Here is a 13,930-nt window from a genome sequence, read left to right on the forward strand (position 1 = left end):
GCTCACCCCAAACCATCTCGACTGGGTTCAGGTCCGGTGACTGTGGAGGCCAGGTGTCCACTGTTAATGGTGGTCTAGTGGTTAAGGAAGCAGCCCCGTAATCAGAAGGTTGCCAGTTCGAATCCCAATCCTGAGGTGCCACTGAGCAAAGCACCGTCCACACACACTGCTGTTTTTTTATGATTATGATAAAATCTTCTCCTAAAAAAAAACTTTCATATATTTTTTTTTTTTCAAGGTCATTTTGCTTAGGGCCAAAAACCAGATTTGTGAGTGATGTTTGGTTGGTAGTATGAAGCTCCAGGTTTGGACTGCTTTATGAAAGCATACCTGGGCAAATTTCCAGTCAATTTTGAACAGATTAGTGTAGAGACTGTTCGGCTCCACCTTGCTCCTTCAGGCGACTGGCAGTTACTCCACCTTTCTTCACCCTACTTAACGCTGAGCAGACAATGCTTGGCACATACTGTCCTAACAAAAATACGTAACTAATACACAACCATTACAAAACATTCTGAAATGTATGTCAGTAGAATAAATTAAAAGTGCACAAGAAAGTTGTAAACAAACAAAGAAAAACAAAAAAAAAGAGGACAAAACCAGACCCTTTTTAAAATTATTATTTATTTCAAGAAAAAAAAAATATTTACAAGCACTGTGAAATAAGACTTTTCTTAAAATGACAAATGGCACTATATCACCATCTTCATAACCATGAAAAAAAAATTTGACAACACTATTGACTATATAAAAACACAGTTACACATTCTCTACTTAAAGAAATGGTAACACAGAGAACGTAGAGAACTCGGGTTCTTTGCTCATCTGCAGTTGAGAGATTTGCATAGAAGAGGGTGAAACCACACAAAACAGCGGAGTGCTGGAAAAACACTGATGTGGAGCTACAGCTACATATTCCAGGGCAGTCTGAGAGGTAAAGGAGCTTCGACATTTGGTTTCATCGTTTACCACAACCCGACGACATCTTCAACGTTGTAGCATGTGCTAAAACAGCACCCGTGTCTGGTTATCACCAGCACTCATAATAGAACCTGGAGCTATTTTTTTTCTAAAAGACTACGATCACTCGATCATCATTGGTGCCGTGACTTTGTTTCTGTTGTCTCGATCATGGTGTCTTTTTTTTTTCCCTTCACTGTCCTCCTTGGACATCAAGGTACGAGTGTGGATTTTAAAGGAGCATGTGTGCATGTGCAACAAGAACCTGAGGCTAATTTCTAACATGGTGCTGGATCAGAAAGGGAAAAAAAATAACTAAAACGTACTGCAAGTGACCCAGAGTTAAAGAAAAATTAAACCAAGCAGCTTTAAGATTTCGGTTCCCCTGACGGGGCTCTTCAATGTCTTACATCCCATCCTACAGGATTCCTTAGGAGGTCTAGAAGATCCCATGCTTCAGTTGTAGAGGTACCTATAGGTAAATCGTGGGGTCTTTTAAAGGCAGAGGCTGTGTAAAAGGAATAAAACCCCAAAAACTGTGATTACAGTGGTCCCTTATAAAATTGAGCATTTGGGGGGGGAAAAAAAAAAAGAGGCAGATAGGTGAACTCCATAGACCTCCTTTAAAAGACTTCAGAAACCAAAAATGCAAAACAAAAGCTTGTATGAAGTAGAAAAAAAAGCTCATCTGGTCCAGATGAGCTAATACAGTTAAAACCCAAACTATTTTTAATGCTGTGGAAAATGTACACACCATAAACAAACCCGGCTCAAAACATTCATAATTATTTCTTAGATATGCTTCAGATTGAAGAAAAACTGACTGGTCTCAAACCTGCAGTGTAAACCTGCACGTTTTATAGCAAGAAAAGCAGCTGAGGTAGCAGGGGGGTAACAAACCTACGGTGCCAGTCCCAAAATCAGGAAGCAAGAACGTGTGTCTGGAAGAGAAAAAGTAGAGAAAGGAAACACTGTTTTTTTTTTTTCTCCCATAAAAGGAGGTTAAATAGATCCTCTTTCCAAGCATCTTCACTGGCTACGTTGCATCAAACCTGCTAACAAAGCGGTGCAACCATTTAAACATTAACTGTAACGTGGTGAATTAGGGTTTGTGTGTCCAACACAGTGGCTATAGTGTTTCTATAGACATTTGCACGTTTGAGCAAAAGTAGACGTTTGTGCAATCGCCTTGGACTGGGGAGTGTTTGACGCTCAGCAGGGACGTCCCATCTACTCATGCATCAACAATCACAGAACACCAATACACTTCACCAGATTAAGACTTTCCATTTTTTTCCCCAGTCCCATGAACAAACCATAGGAGTTTTACACACTTTAGTAGCAGAGCACTTTCAACTTGCTAATCGTCAGTTGGATTCCCACTCATCAAATTATTTACAAAAAAAAAAAAAAAGAGAGGGCTGGGCAATAAATAATTTAGATGGTGATTTAGATCTCAGTTAGATGGTGATATGGAAACAACTTCCTTATCTCTCATTTGGTAAATATTAAGACTGTGCTGGTCAGTTTCACAGTATAATGAGAAGCACCATAAATAATGCTATGGTGAGAATATTGCAACAGGCCGTATCATCCAGCCCTGACACTAGACACAAGCACAAATTCCCATGGACATCGGAACATCCATGTTTTGAAGTGAGAAATTCATTTGGCGCAGCCCTCCTATAAAGAAACCCAATTTGAAATCTCATTCATATACGATCTAGGACCAGGACTTCCTGGTGTGCAAATGGTAAAGTATAAAATAAATACATTATCGGCCAATTTGACAAAACATTAAAAACAATAATAAGCAATCAGATAATATTATATTATCATTGTAGAATATTTGGGGATATTTTTTACAGTTTCTGTAATAGGCCACAATATTACACTTATCATATTTCAATGTTTTTGATTGTAAAATAAATGTTGTTGTTTTTTTAACAAATTCTATCAAAAATCTCATACAAAATATTAACCGGAGAGGCAATTTTTCAGAATTCACAACTAAACTCAGGTGGGGTGATTAAATAAAATACATTTTCTATTTCAGGAAGCCAAAAAAAATTAAGGCACAGAAGGTTTTACCCAAAACAAACAATCAATCCTGGTGCTACTGTGTAAAAAAAACTGGGAAGAGACAGATAGACCGGGGTACCACAGTCCAAACTGGTTCACATTACACACTTCACAGTTCAAATGCCCATCAGGGGCAATGCTGAAACAATACTGGCGGGTGGAGGGCAGAAATGATATCTGGGAAACATGCAACACGGCTGCATCCAAACACAACAGCACATACCCTAACACGACCCAGATGTTAGGGCATGGAGAAAATAAGAGGAGAAATAAAGTCTGTCGAAGACTAGCTTATAACAATAATTTAATGGGGAGAGGGGAGAGAGAGAGGAAAAAAAAAAAAACACTTCACATTCACGGAGTGAACAACACCATCACTATAATTTGGGAAGCTTCAGAACCAGGAAGTGTCGAGAGAGCAAGAGAGAAGAAACCTGGTTGACTATGCATAGTATTTCCACGTTGTATCCTGATTGTTGGCGTGATGCACCGTCCCTTGCTTCTCCTTTGTCACATCAGGAAGGTGATGCAAGCTTCACAGTTTTGAGAACCACAGTCCCTTTTTTAAATGTCGCAGGATTCCAAGTTGGCCAAAGAAATCTGTGGAATAACGCGAAACAAAAATGGTCAACAGTACTGACAAGAGTTAGCTCTTATGGCACGGCTGTCAAAGTGAACATATCAAAGCGATAATAAAGCAAATGTATTTCCATCCTTTATGTCTAAATGGCAGCAACATGTAGAATGTAGTGGGTTCATTTTGATAATAAACACTACAAAGAAGACTAGGAAACTAGGGCATGCACTTTTGCATAATAGTTATTAGAATATTATATGAAAACAGCTCAGAAGCACCACAGGCAGCGCAGGTTACTGCCGTCTCACCATGAGAAATTCGCGAAGGCTAGTTCCCTCAGACAGGTCGGCCACCAACAGTGGCTGTTGCACTGATGGTCCCGGGCCCGAACCTGTAATTACAGCGCCGCCTAGAACTATCCTCGGCGTGGGGAGGCAGCGGACGTAACGGGAACCGCGTCACGCCACAGAGCAGCGAGGGGACGTGCATGCCGAGCGACTGGGTGACGTCCTCCGCACTCTCGCTCACCCTGCCCGCCTTAATCTGAATGAGCCGGACTATAAATAGCAACGGGAGCGGGCAAAATGAAGCTGCTGGGTTGCGTAACCCCTGCCCGTAGAATGCACTGCTGGTAATAATGGCCAGGCCTAATGGCTCATCTGCCTGTTCTGACAAACAGAGATTGAAAGGGTGAGAACTTGTCTGGATATGCACTGCACTGCACAGCGGTTTCCACCAGGGCACTGAATGACATTTAATTCCCGCCTCCAGATCAACTCCATCTCTATTCCACGTGCAATCTGGTTGCATGCAAATTGATCGTCTACGTGCCTATATTTGGTATTAAATAAGTATATGGATAGCTCTCTCTTTTTTATATACTTTCCTTATTACCTTTCCAGCTCAACCTAATTTTGTTGTACTTGTTACAATGACAATAAAGATATTCTGATAAACACACACACACAGTATATAATTACCCAGTATATAATATTTAAAATATGTATATGTGTGCGACTACTGTGTGAGTATGACAACAGCTGAACAGCCTCGCACTATACAAGCGTTTTCAGAGCAAGCGCCTTGCCGCACAGAGGCCATTATCAATCGCTGCCACCGAGCAGACAGACAATAGGCGACCTCGCCCCGCTGTCAGCTCCGCGCTCGTCACGGGGAGCAGCCATGATTCAGCAGAAAAGCATAAATACAGTCCGCTTGGGGGGGATTAGTTGCAGGCAGATCACATTTTAAAGGGGAAGGGCACCCAAAAAAACTTATTTGGACGAAATGCAACAATTGCAAAAAAAAAAAAAGAAAATCTAATCAGATTAACAGCACTTAAACTGTTTATGCACTATGGGATGATTATTTTAAAAGGGCCTGTAAAGGCTCCAGTTAATCTGGAGGAGGGGGGGGGGGGTAGAAGTGCAGCTCCTACACTGAGTCTCTTTGTGCTCCTCTCCCACCCGCACCCATTGCGTAATCGCTCCAGGAGCCACCTTCCCAAAGCCAGAGGCCGCACCACAGAGGGGACGGGTGGGGTTCGGGCCAGGCCGCGGACGCGTTTTTCCTCGTAAACAGATTTTGCCATTCTGCCTCGCAATTAAGAAAATGGCAGCACAGCAGGAAGAGCACTCTGCGGCAGTGAGCGGACCAGAACGTGGCAGCGCCGGGGCGTATTTCTCATTTGGTTGCGTAAATTGGGGGAAAAAAAATAAGACAATGCTGGAATTTCACAGCATTCCAGTTGATTGGGGCAGTGCATCTGGGCTGTTATATCACATAAGCTGCCACTCCCCTGTGGTCTCCAAAAAACAACTTTTATGAGACTGGCCAGGCGATATATTGTCACACATACACCTCGGCGTTTAGAATATTTTACCCCTTAACGAAGTGTCGAGGGCCAATCTTGTGTACTTGGCAGCTGAGACCAGAGAAAACACAATGTGATGCCAAAGCTAAAAACTAAGCGGCATTTGGTTTGTGCGACGTATGAAACTTGCTGCAGGCCAAACGCTAAAACACATACGGTGGAGGCCAGTGGGCGTCCGCGCCCCAGTAACGGTGAGAATTGCAGACGAGCATCTTCTGAATCTGTTGCAAAACTAATGGCAATTCGCCGACTACATCCGAGAACCAAGTTTGGTTCATTAGTCGTTACTCATTTAAACGATTTAAACTCGTAAGGTCACCATTAAACATTGAGATCGTTTCTTAGGAATGTCTCTACAGGAGACAAATGCAGTATGCTCCTTATTTCCCCTCCAAGCCTTGGGGGGGTGAGTTAGGGGCCCTAGACATCCATCCATATCCTGGCTTCTGAGCAAGTAGAAAGTAAAAAAAAAAAAGTCTAGTTACATAATCCAGTTCACATTCAACACATCCCCCAACCCCTACTTTCCGACGGTGCTTTTTAGGCCGTTCTCTTGGGTCCAGGGTACAGTGGTGTAATGTTGTGTTAATTTCAGTCTGCCAATGGTGCACCCTTGTTCTGGGTACGCCTGCACATACGAGTACACGCAGTCCCATATATGTAGCCCACCATCCGAGCAATCCCATGGAGGCCTGCTAATGACCTTGTAACGGGCGTTCTCAAGAAACAGACCTACAGTTCGACGTAAATTGTTAAAGTTCCCGCCAAACGGCTGGTAAATTGCAAACAAAACAAATTGATTTAATGCGCAAACTACACAATTAGATTGGCAAATTTGGTTGAAGGATGCAAATGTATTTATTTACTGCAGTTTGGATTAGCCTACATCCAGCCTGTGCTCAGGGAAGCAGAGCGGAGACAAAGCCGCCCCAGACAGCCAGACTGAGGACAAAATGTTCTGAGCGCGAGGCTCGCGGCTCCCTCTCAGCTGGGAAAGCGGCGGCAGCGGGGGGGTGGGGTGGGGGGGGGGTGGCGCTTGTTCTCAACGGCCCCAGTTATGTACTGTTGATCCACAAACAAGGCTGGGCATCCGACTGTATTCTTCAGCACAGAACGTATAGAACATAACGAGATTGGAATTCCGCATAGTTCTAGAATGAACCAAGAATGGACACCTTGAACTACTGCAATGACATCAATTACAGGGATTATCCCTCTACTGCCGCCCCATATTATAACAATACCCTACATGCCCCTCTTTTCACACCCAACCGAGCCAATCAAACGGTCTCCTTTTCTTCTCCCTACCCCCTTCTGGCTTGGACGGGGCAAGTAGTTTCCTTTTGAGACAAGTGTGGAATGAGGGAACTGGGAGGGGTGGTGGTTACACAAGGTTGCATCCTAGCCTCCATGGCCAACGAATCCACCCAGTCATCGAGAAGGATGACAGCAAAACCAAGGTGGTAGTAGCCTAGAGGGCAACACACTCGCCTATGAACCAGAAGACCCAGGTTCAAATCCCACTTACTACCATTGTGTCCCTGAGCAAGACACTTAGTGTCTCCAGGGGGGGGGACTGTCCCTGTAACTACTGATTGTAAGTCTGGATAAGGGCGTCTGATAAATGCTGTAAATGTAAATGTAAAACCTAAAAAAAACGCCAGTAGCCCCAGCGGGCCCGGAGATCCAAACCAACACCTGGCTGCTGCCTGTCAGAGCTCATCGGATCATTCGGGAGGACACAGGGAGTGTCCGCGTGAGCAGGAAAAGCCTGCCCTGGATACAGCAATACAGAGGCAGCGTGGAGGAAAACCGACGCTACATGCTTGTAAAGCAGCTTCTGGACTTGTTAAAAGTTTTTTTTTAATTCTTTAAAATGAACAAAACAATAAAAAAAACGACAAAACTCGTGTGTGTGGTTTTGTAAGACCCCCAGAAGATCTCCTGGGGGATTTCCGTCAGAGCACACTTTTTTTTTTTTTTTTTTTTAACCATTATGGCTGCTCGTTTGTGGACATAATGAGCCCCAGACTACACTGAACCTTCATCAGTCGTGGAACTGGATAGGCGAAGCAAGAGCGGAAAGCAGCAGAGCACTCAGGCACACTTCCCAGCTGCACGGGAGGAGAGTCAATGAAGCCACCGTGCCGATAACATCTCCAGTCCATGGAAAAGGTGCAATGCTAGAAGCCCCCTGGGTTCGAAGCGAAAACAAGAGGCGGTTGCAAAGCAGGCAGGGCGGGGGACCTGGCCAGGAGCTGGCGCCCTGACAGAGTACACTCCAGCCCTGCGGCTCCTCAGACGCTGCGGAAACCAGGTCCAGCGTGTCCTGAATCAGCACGGCTGAGCCGGAGAGCTTGTTGTTCACAGACATGAACGGCAGCAACGCTCTTCACGCGGCGCTAATCCCCGTGACACGTATAGCACCAACTGGGACCCACGCAAGGAAATAACTTTCTCTCTTTAAGTGGGAACAAATGGATGGTTGCTAATCTTATTAAAAAGGCAATGAAACAAACAAACAAAAAAAAATGTAAATGAATGTTCTGAGTGAAGGAATAAATGATTCTTCATGAAATTGATTTTGTTCACCTTCCATTTTTGGAAAGAACCAAATTACAGGGAAGCAATCAGTACAAATCCATAAACTTGATTGAACATTTGCATGATGTTCTTCTATTATTTTACTGTGGGTTCAAAAATTGTGGATTGTTTTTCCAAGTTCAGTTTAGCTTTTCCTACCTGAGCTGTCGTTGTGACATCAAACATACAACTTTTGTAACAAATGTGTAGCCCCCTGCAGTGATAAATACTGTGCATACATTTGGCTCAGAAAACCAGGAGTTAGCTGCGAGTTTTATATATGCAGTCACAATCACCTGACGACGGCAAATCAAATTAACATTATATCAAAAAACATTTTAACACATTTATTTAAAACGCAAAATTTAGAAGCAGCGAGTCATTCTGAAAAGAAGGTAAAATAATCGTGTTTTAGTCAGTTGGCAAACTTTGAGAGAATGACATAATATAATATTGCATAATATAATATATTGCTTCAGTCGATTGCTTCATGAATAGTATAAAATACGTAATCGCACGGTCTGGCATCATGATTGAACATACTTTTCCCACCTCACTATGCTATTTCTGATTCAGTAATACCTGAGGATTTTTTAATATAAGGAGAAGGCGTCCGCCGGTGAGTGCGGAATTTAGCCGTCTAGCTAATTCCGATCTCACACAAAAAAAACATCAGAAACTTGCCAAAATTATTTAGAGGTTACCGGTAAATACAGTTATATGGTCTGCAGTATTTTAAAGAACTTTTTTTTACTAGTCATTACTAAAAGTCCAATTTGTAAGTATACGCAGAATCTGAGCGAGAACAATTTAGATGTTTAGGTTGTGCATGTCTGAATTTTTGTGTTTTGAAGGTTGAGCTGTGAAGCAAACTCACCTGAAACAATAAAAAAAAAAAAAAAAACTGTTTCATTTGGTCCAGTGATGGCATCATGCAGCACACGTGACCTGGTCCATTCTGACCTCCAGCTGGAAAGCGTCAGGCCGGTCCTGAGGGTTCACTGCTAGCATGTCCCGCAGGAGCTTCTTTATCCCTTCGGACATGGAGCTGCGGGATTTCTGAGGGATGTGTAGGACCATCTTGGGATTCTCTAGGAGCGCCTCGCCCACCGGCACAATCTCGCTGCCCTGTCTGATGTACATGCCCAGCAGCTCGCGCTTGGACTCCGCATCGATGAAGGTGATCCGCTCGATCATGGCCCAGATGATGATGCCCAGGGCGAAAATGTCCGCCTTGGCCGTGTAGTGTCCCTCCCAGACCTCGGGCGCCATGTAAAAGTCTGAGCCGCACGCCGACGACAGCCAGTACTTGTTGACGTTGACGCAGTTCTTGTTGATGCGGTCGTCCCCGCCCTTCTCGGCCCCGGCCAAGCCCGCGCACACCTTGCTCAGGCCAAAGTCAGCCACCTTGATGACGGGCATGCCGGACTTCTGTGAGATGAGGATGTTGTCTGGCTTCAGGTCGCGGTGGACAATGTTGTTCTTGTGCAAGAAGGCCACCGCCCGCGTCAGCTGCTGCATGAAGCTGCAATTGGTCTGGGGGTCGGGTCGGCGGGACAGGATGTACTGGTTGAGGTCGCCCCCTTCGCAGAATTCCATTACAAACCAGAGATAGCAGGGCTCCTCGGGGTAGCCCAGGATACGCTCCCCTGTATTGCAAAAAGGACACGGTCATCTTAATGGATTTCAGAAATTCATTGTATAAATCCGTACATTGTCCTTTATAATTGTACAATTTATTGCAATAATCAAACTTTATGAGCAGCCATAAAATACAGCACTGCCATTTACACATTCCTAGTATGCAATTATTAAAGCAACAAAATATTTAAACTCACAGGAATATTAATCTGGTTCAGTACCCAGAGGCAGTCAGAGTACCTCAAGAACCATGATTTTTTTACTTTACAACACATGACAGCGTATTGTACTGTCTCCCCTAGACCCCGATTTCCCGAGATGGCTCCGGGAGCCACGACCCAGATCTGGATTCAGCAGTTAGATAATCTGGCCATGTTACGTGTGCATGTCCTGGGTCAGATCCATGGACCGCAATGTCAGGGGTCAAAGTGGGCCCACTTGGAGACAATTTATTAAAACCTGTCATGCAGAGACAAATAAAGAGTTTACCCCAAGGCTGGCAGACTGCGGCAGCAGCAAACTAGGAAACATTTTGTGCGATTGCGCAATCTGGATTGTTTCCCAAGAACTAAACAACAGAGTGAACACAGAGCGACAGCACATTTATTTTTAACCCTCTGAACGCTCACTATTTGACATTAGTGTGTATCTTTTTATTTGTATAGACTCATTCACACACTCCGGGCTCCTTCTGGATCTTTTCCCACCGATACAAATGGGCTTTTAGTCACTGTCTGATGCACCAGGTTAGAAGCGGACGCTGATACAACAAACCTCGGCACCCATCCGAGCACTGATCTCGGCGGAGGCGAGAGGGCAGGAACTGTACAAACACAGGTAATCTCCCTCTGTCCTGCAATGGCTGCCAGGGTGTTAGTCTGCACATTTGATAGGTGGGAACAGTGTGCACTATTGCACACTTTTTTTTTTTGTTTGCTTTATTTAAAAGCAAAAACAAGTTACTGTCCAGAGTAAAAAAAAAAAACAAAAAAAAACAACAACAACAGCACCCGAATTAATATTTCATGCGCACAACGGTCGCCTCAGCACTTATGTAACTGTGAAAAAAGAAGGTCGCCCCCCCCCCCCCCCCCCAAGCTGACGTCACGACGCCTCTGCTAAAATCACCGTCACCGTTTCTCCACGGAGCAAAAAAACCAAACAAAAACAAAACAAAAAACAACACTAGAGGTAAAAACGCGCCGCGTGGGAAGACTCGGACGTGCGGGGAGGAAGGGGTTAACCAGAACACGGCGTACCCAGCACGTGACCCGCTTACTTTCAACTGCCTGCTAACAACATTATATAATATTATATATATATATATATATTTTTTTTTACATTATGCATTGCCACGTGTTTTAAAGTGTCACTTCAACAATAGAACGAAACCTCGCGGTTAACGGTCGTTCGGCGCCGCGGTACCTTTGAGCGAGGTCTCCACCAGCCGCAGGTACTGCCTGGACAGCTTGTTGCCGTGGCTCATCTTCTGGGCCAGGCCGCTCCTCTGCAGGACGCACTCCTCCAGGTGCACCACGTTCTCGTGCCGCTTCTCCAGGCTGGCCAGGGCCCAGAACTCGGCCAGCGCCAGCTCCACGTTCTCCGGCGCGTCGCAGCGCAGCTTCTTGACCGCGACGCGGGCCCCGGACCGCCGGGCGACCGCCTCGTACACCACGCCGTAGCTGCCGCGCCCGACCTCGCGCAGCAGGCTGTAGCGCGGCGCCGCGGCGACGTTGTCGTTCTTCCAGAAGCCGAAGGAGACGCGCTCCTCCTCCATGGGCTCGTCCACATCCTCGCGGTTCCCGAGCGCCAGCGGCCGGAGAACTTTGCCCGGGTCGCGCCTCATGCTCGCGCGGGCATTCCCTATCTTTCTCCGCATCGCCTGCCGTGGATCCATGCTTTCATCCGTTCATGGAGAGTTGCTGCGTTTCTCATAACTCGCGACGGAGAAGCGGGGGCTGCAAGTGTCCCGGACGCCCGGGCGAGTCGAACTACTTTCCGCCCTTTTGGCTAGCGCCACTCTCGAACTCTACAGCTGCGCCTGTAAACAACAACAGCCTCTTCTGTGGCGATGACGTCGGAAGGGGGGGGTGGGGCCGTCCAATGCGGCCGCTACCATTTTCCCTGAGCCGGGGGCGCACGGCACATTGGACCCGAAAACGCCTCCTTCAGTTTCGCCATCCGTTCGCGTGAAAATATCAGAGTCGTGCTATTTAACACGGATTTATCGTGGTATAGCAGGCGCCTCAAATTTTATTGAACCAAGACTCTTATAGTAACTCAGCTTGTCTTGTGTAATATTTGCTGAACACACCCACTTAGGTCGTTCCTGTGTGTATGCAAATGTGGAAGAGGCTAAATTTCCGTAGGGGCGGATGACCATTTAGCACCCGCTCAGGTTATTGATACAGCTCGCTTTATGTTTAATTGCTTCATGTCAATCAGGTGGACCCTAAAACGGTGTGCGAGTCTAGTTTTAAGGATCGGGAATACGTGTTTTTTTGTGTTTTAGCCGTTTTCCAGCAACGGTTTTTCCATGGACCCCTGGGATAACGCGCTTCCGGTGGTCCACCGTCGGGCAACGTGGACCGTCACGTGCACGAGTACATCACGTGTGAGACGGCGTGAAGATGCGCCTGGACCCCGGACTCCACATGCGGCCATGATCGGTTACTGCACGACTCTTTACGTTATATAGTTCTAAAACTTTACATGTTTTTTGTGGAAGGGGGGGGGGGGGCTTTTAATATATAACAATATTAAACAATCACAGTATATTATACGAATTATTACATTGTGAGTAAATAAATAATTTTGAGATCTCATTATCAACAAAGTAACAAGTGAATAATAATAAATATTATTATTTAAAATGCATATAAAGTAAATGCGCACCACAGTACATAGCACAATGTAACAAGTTGACGGTAGGGTATTTAGTTCAACAGTTAATCTTTCATTTGAACAAAGCCTGATGTTGGCCTGTATTTGTAAAAGAATTTGGTTGTGGAATGCATCCAGGAAAATGGAGGGGGTAAAAAGGCATTGACACAAGCTTAGCGGTGTATACTGGGCTCAGCAGAAAATATAACTGGGGACCTTCCTTTTTAACACAACACCAAATGCAAAAAGCAACACGTACATACTTTATAAACAAAGATTTCACATAAATGAAAGTTCACGAAATCACAATGAAATCAGTATTAAAAAACTGTACTAAATTATTATTCTTTATATTTTGTTTTGAAATCAACCAACTAGATTATCTAACACCATTTTGATACATTCAGAAAATTGATTTCTGTATTCTGTTGTTATTATGAAAGTGAAGTGCTGCACAGCACACGGTGACACATCGAAATGTGTCCTCTGCATTTAACCATCATCTTTGGTGAGCAGTGGGCAGCCATGACAGGCGCCAGGGGAGCAGTGCTTTACTCAGTGGTACCTCAATGGCACCTTGACAATGAAGTACAAGCGCCCAGGCTCAATGTAAAAAAAAAACGTTATTCTAATGTTATATTATCCAATATAAGTTCTCAGTTCTTATGAACGAGACCAAATTCAAATTTTATTTGTCACATACACAGTCATACATGGCATCTCAAAACTGTAAAAATTTCATAAAATAAAAACAAGAAAATATTTAGCTTTGATGTAGCAGATACATTTTCAGGCCCTTTTCTATATCACAAATTCAGAATTTCAGTGAAAATAATTTTTAGTATGAAAGATGTTATTGTGTCTTTGGAGCTGTTTGTACCCACACAGTCCCCATGGGACAGGAGATGAAAACAGTCACCATGCTCTAAAAGGAAAACATATTTTTACTGTGTGCGGTCTTTATAATATGCATTTTGTCTGTATTAGGTGCCAGCATGAAGCTATAAATGAGAATCTAGGTTTGATATCTACCTCAACCATAGTGGGGGGAAATAAATAAATAAATCAAATTGAGGCCCTACGGTGCTCTAGCAGGTATGGAAACCCTAACCCGTAATCGGAAGATTGCCGGTTCAAATTCTGAATCGCCAAGGTGACACTGAGCAAAGTATCGTCCCCACACACTTGTGTGTGCTGTCTCAGTGTTTCGCATCACTTTTGATTCCACGCCTGTGTAGTTGGATACTTCGTGCAATTTGCAGCATAATTGTGCTGATATATTTGTCATGTTGTGTAATGTTACATTGTAAAATGCGTTGTTGTTGTTGCAC

General features: G+C 44.6%; 1 protein-coding gene across 1 annotated transcript; it reads right to left on the reverse strand.

Annotated features, from left to right (window-relative positions):
- Nucleotides 1-604: 604 nt before the first annotated feature.
- Nucleotides 605-11,771, reverse strand: stk35 (serine/threonine kinase 35). The gene is made up of 3 exons (XM_028994626.1): nt 11,142-11,771; nt 8,953-9,724; nt 605-3,642 (listed from the first exon to the last, which is right to left on the reverse strand). The coding sequence occupies exons 1-2, from the start codon at nt 11,611-11,613 to the stop codon at nt 9,006-9,008; spliced, it is 1,191 nt and encodes a 396-aa protein (XP_028850459.1). The 5' UTR covers nt 11,614-11,771; the 3' UTR covers nt 605-3,642; nt 8,953-9,005.
- Between the last annotated feature and the right edge of the window lie 2,159 nt (nt 11,772-13,930).

This window comes from Denticeps clupeoides, chromosome 10 (assembly GCF_900700375.1).
Source record: "Denticeps clupeoides chromosome 10, fDenClu1.1, whole genome shotgun sequence".
NCBI classification, from domain to species: domain Eukaryota; kingdom Metazoa; phylum Chordata; class Actinopteri; order Clupeiformes; family Denticipitidae; genus Denticeps; species Denticeps clupeoides.

Coding starts and splice junctions, on each gene's coding strand:
- stk35 (XM_028994626.1), bottom strand. CDS start 11,613: ATGGATCCACGGCAGGCGATGCGGAGAAAGATAGGGAATGCCCGCGCG. Junction 9,725..11,141: donor GGTGGAGACCTCGCTCAAAG/GTACCGCGGCGC, acceptor TTTGCAATACAG/GGGAGCGTATCCTGGGCTAC.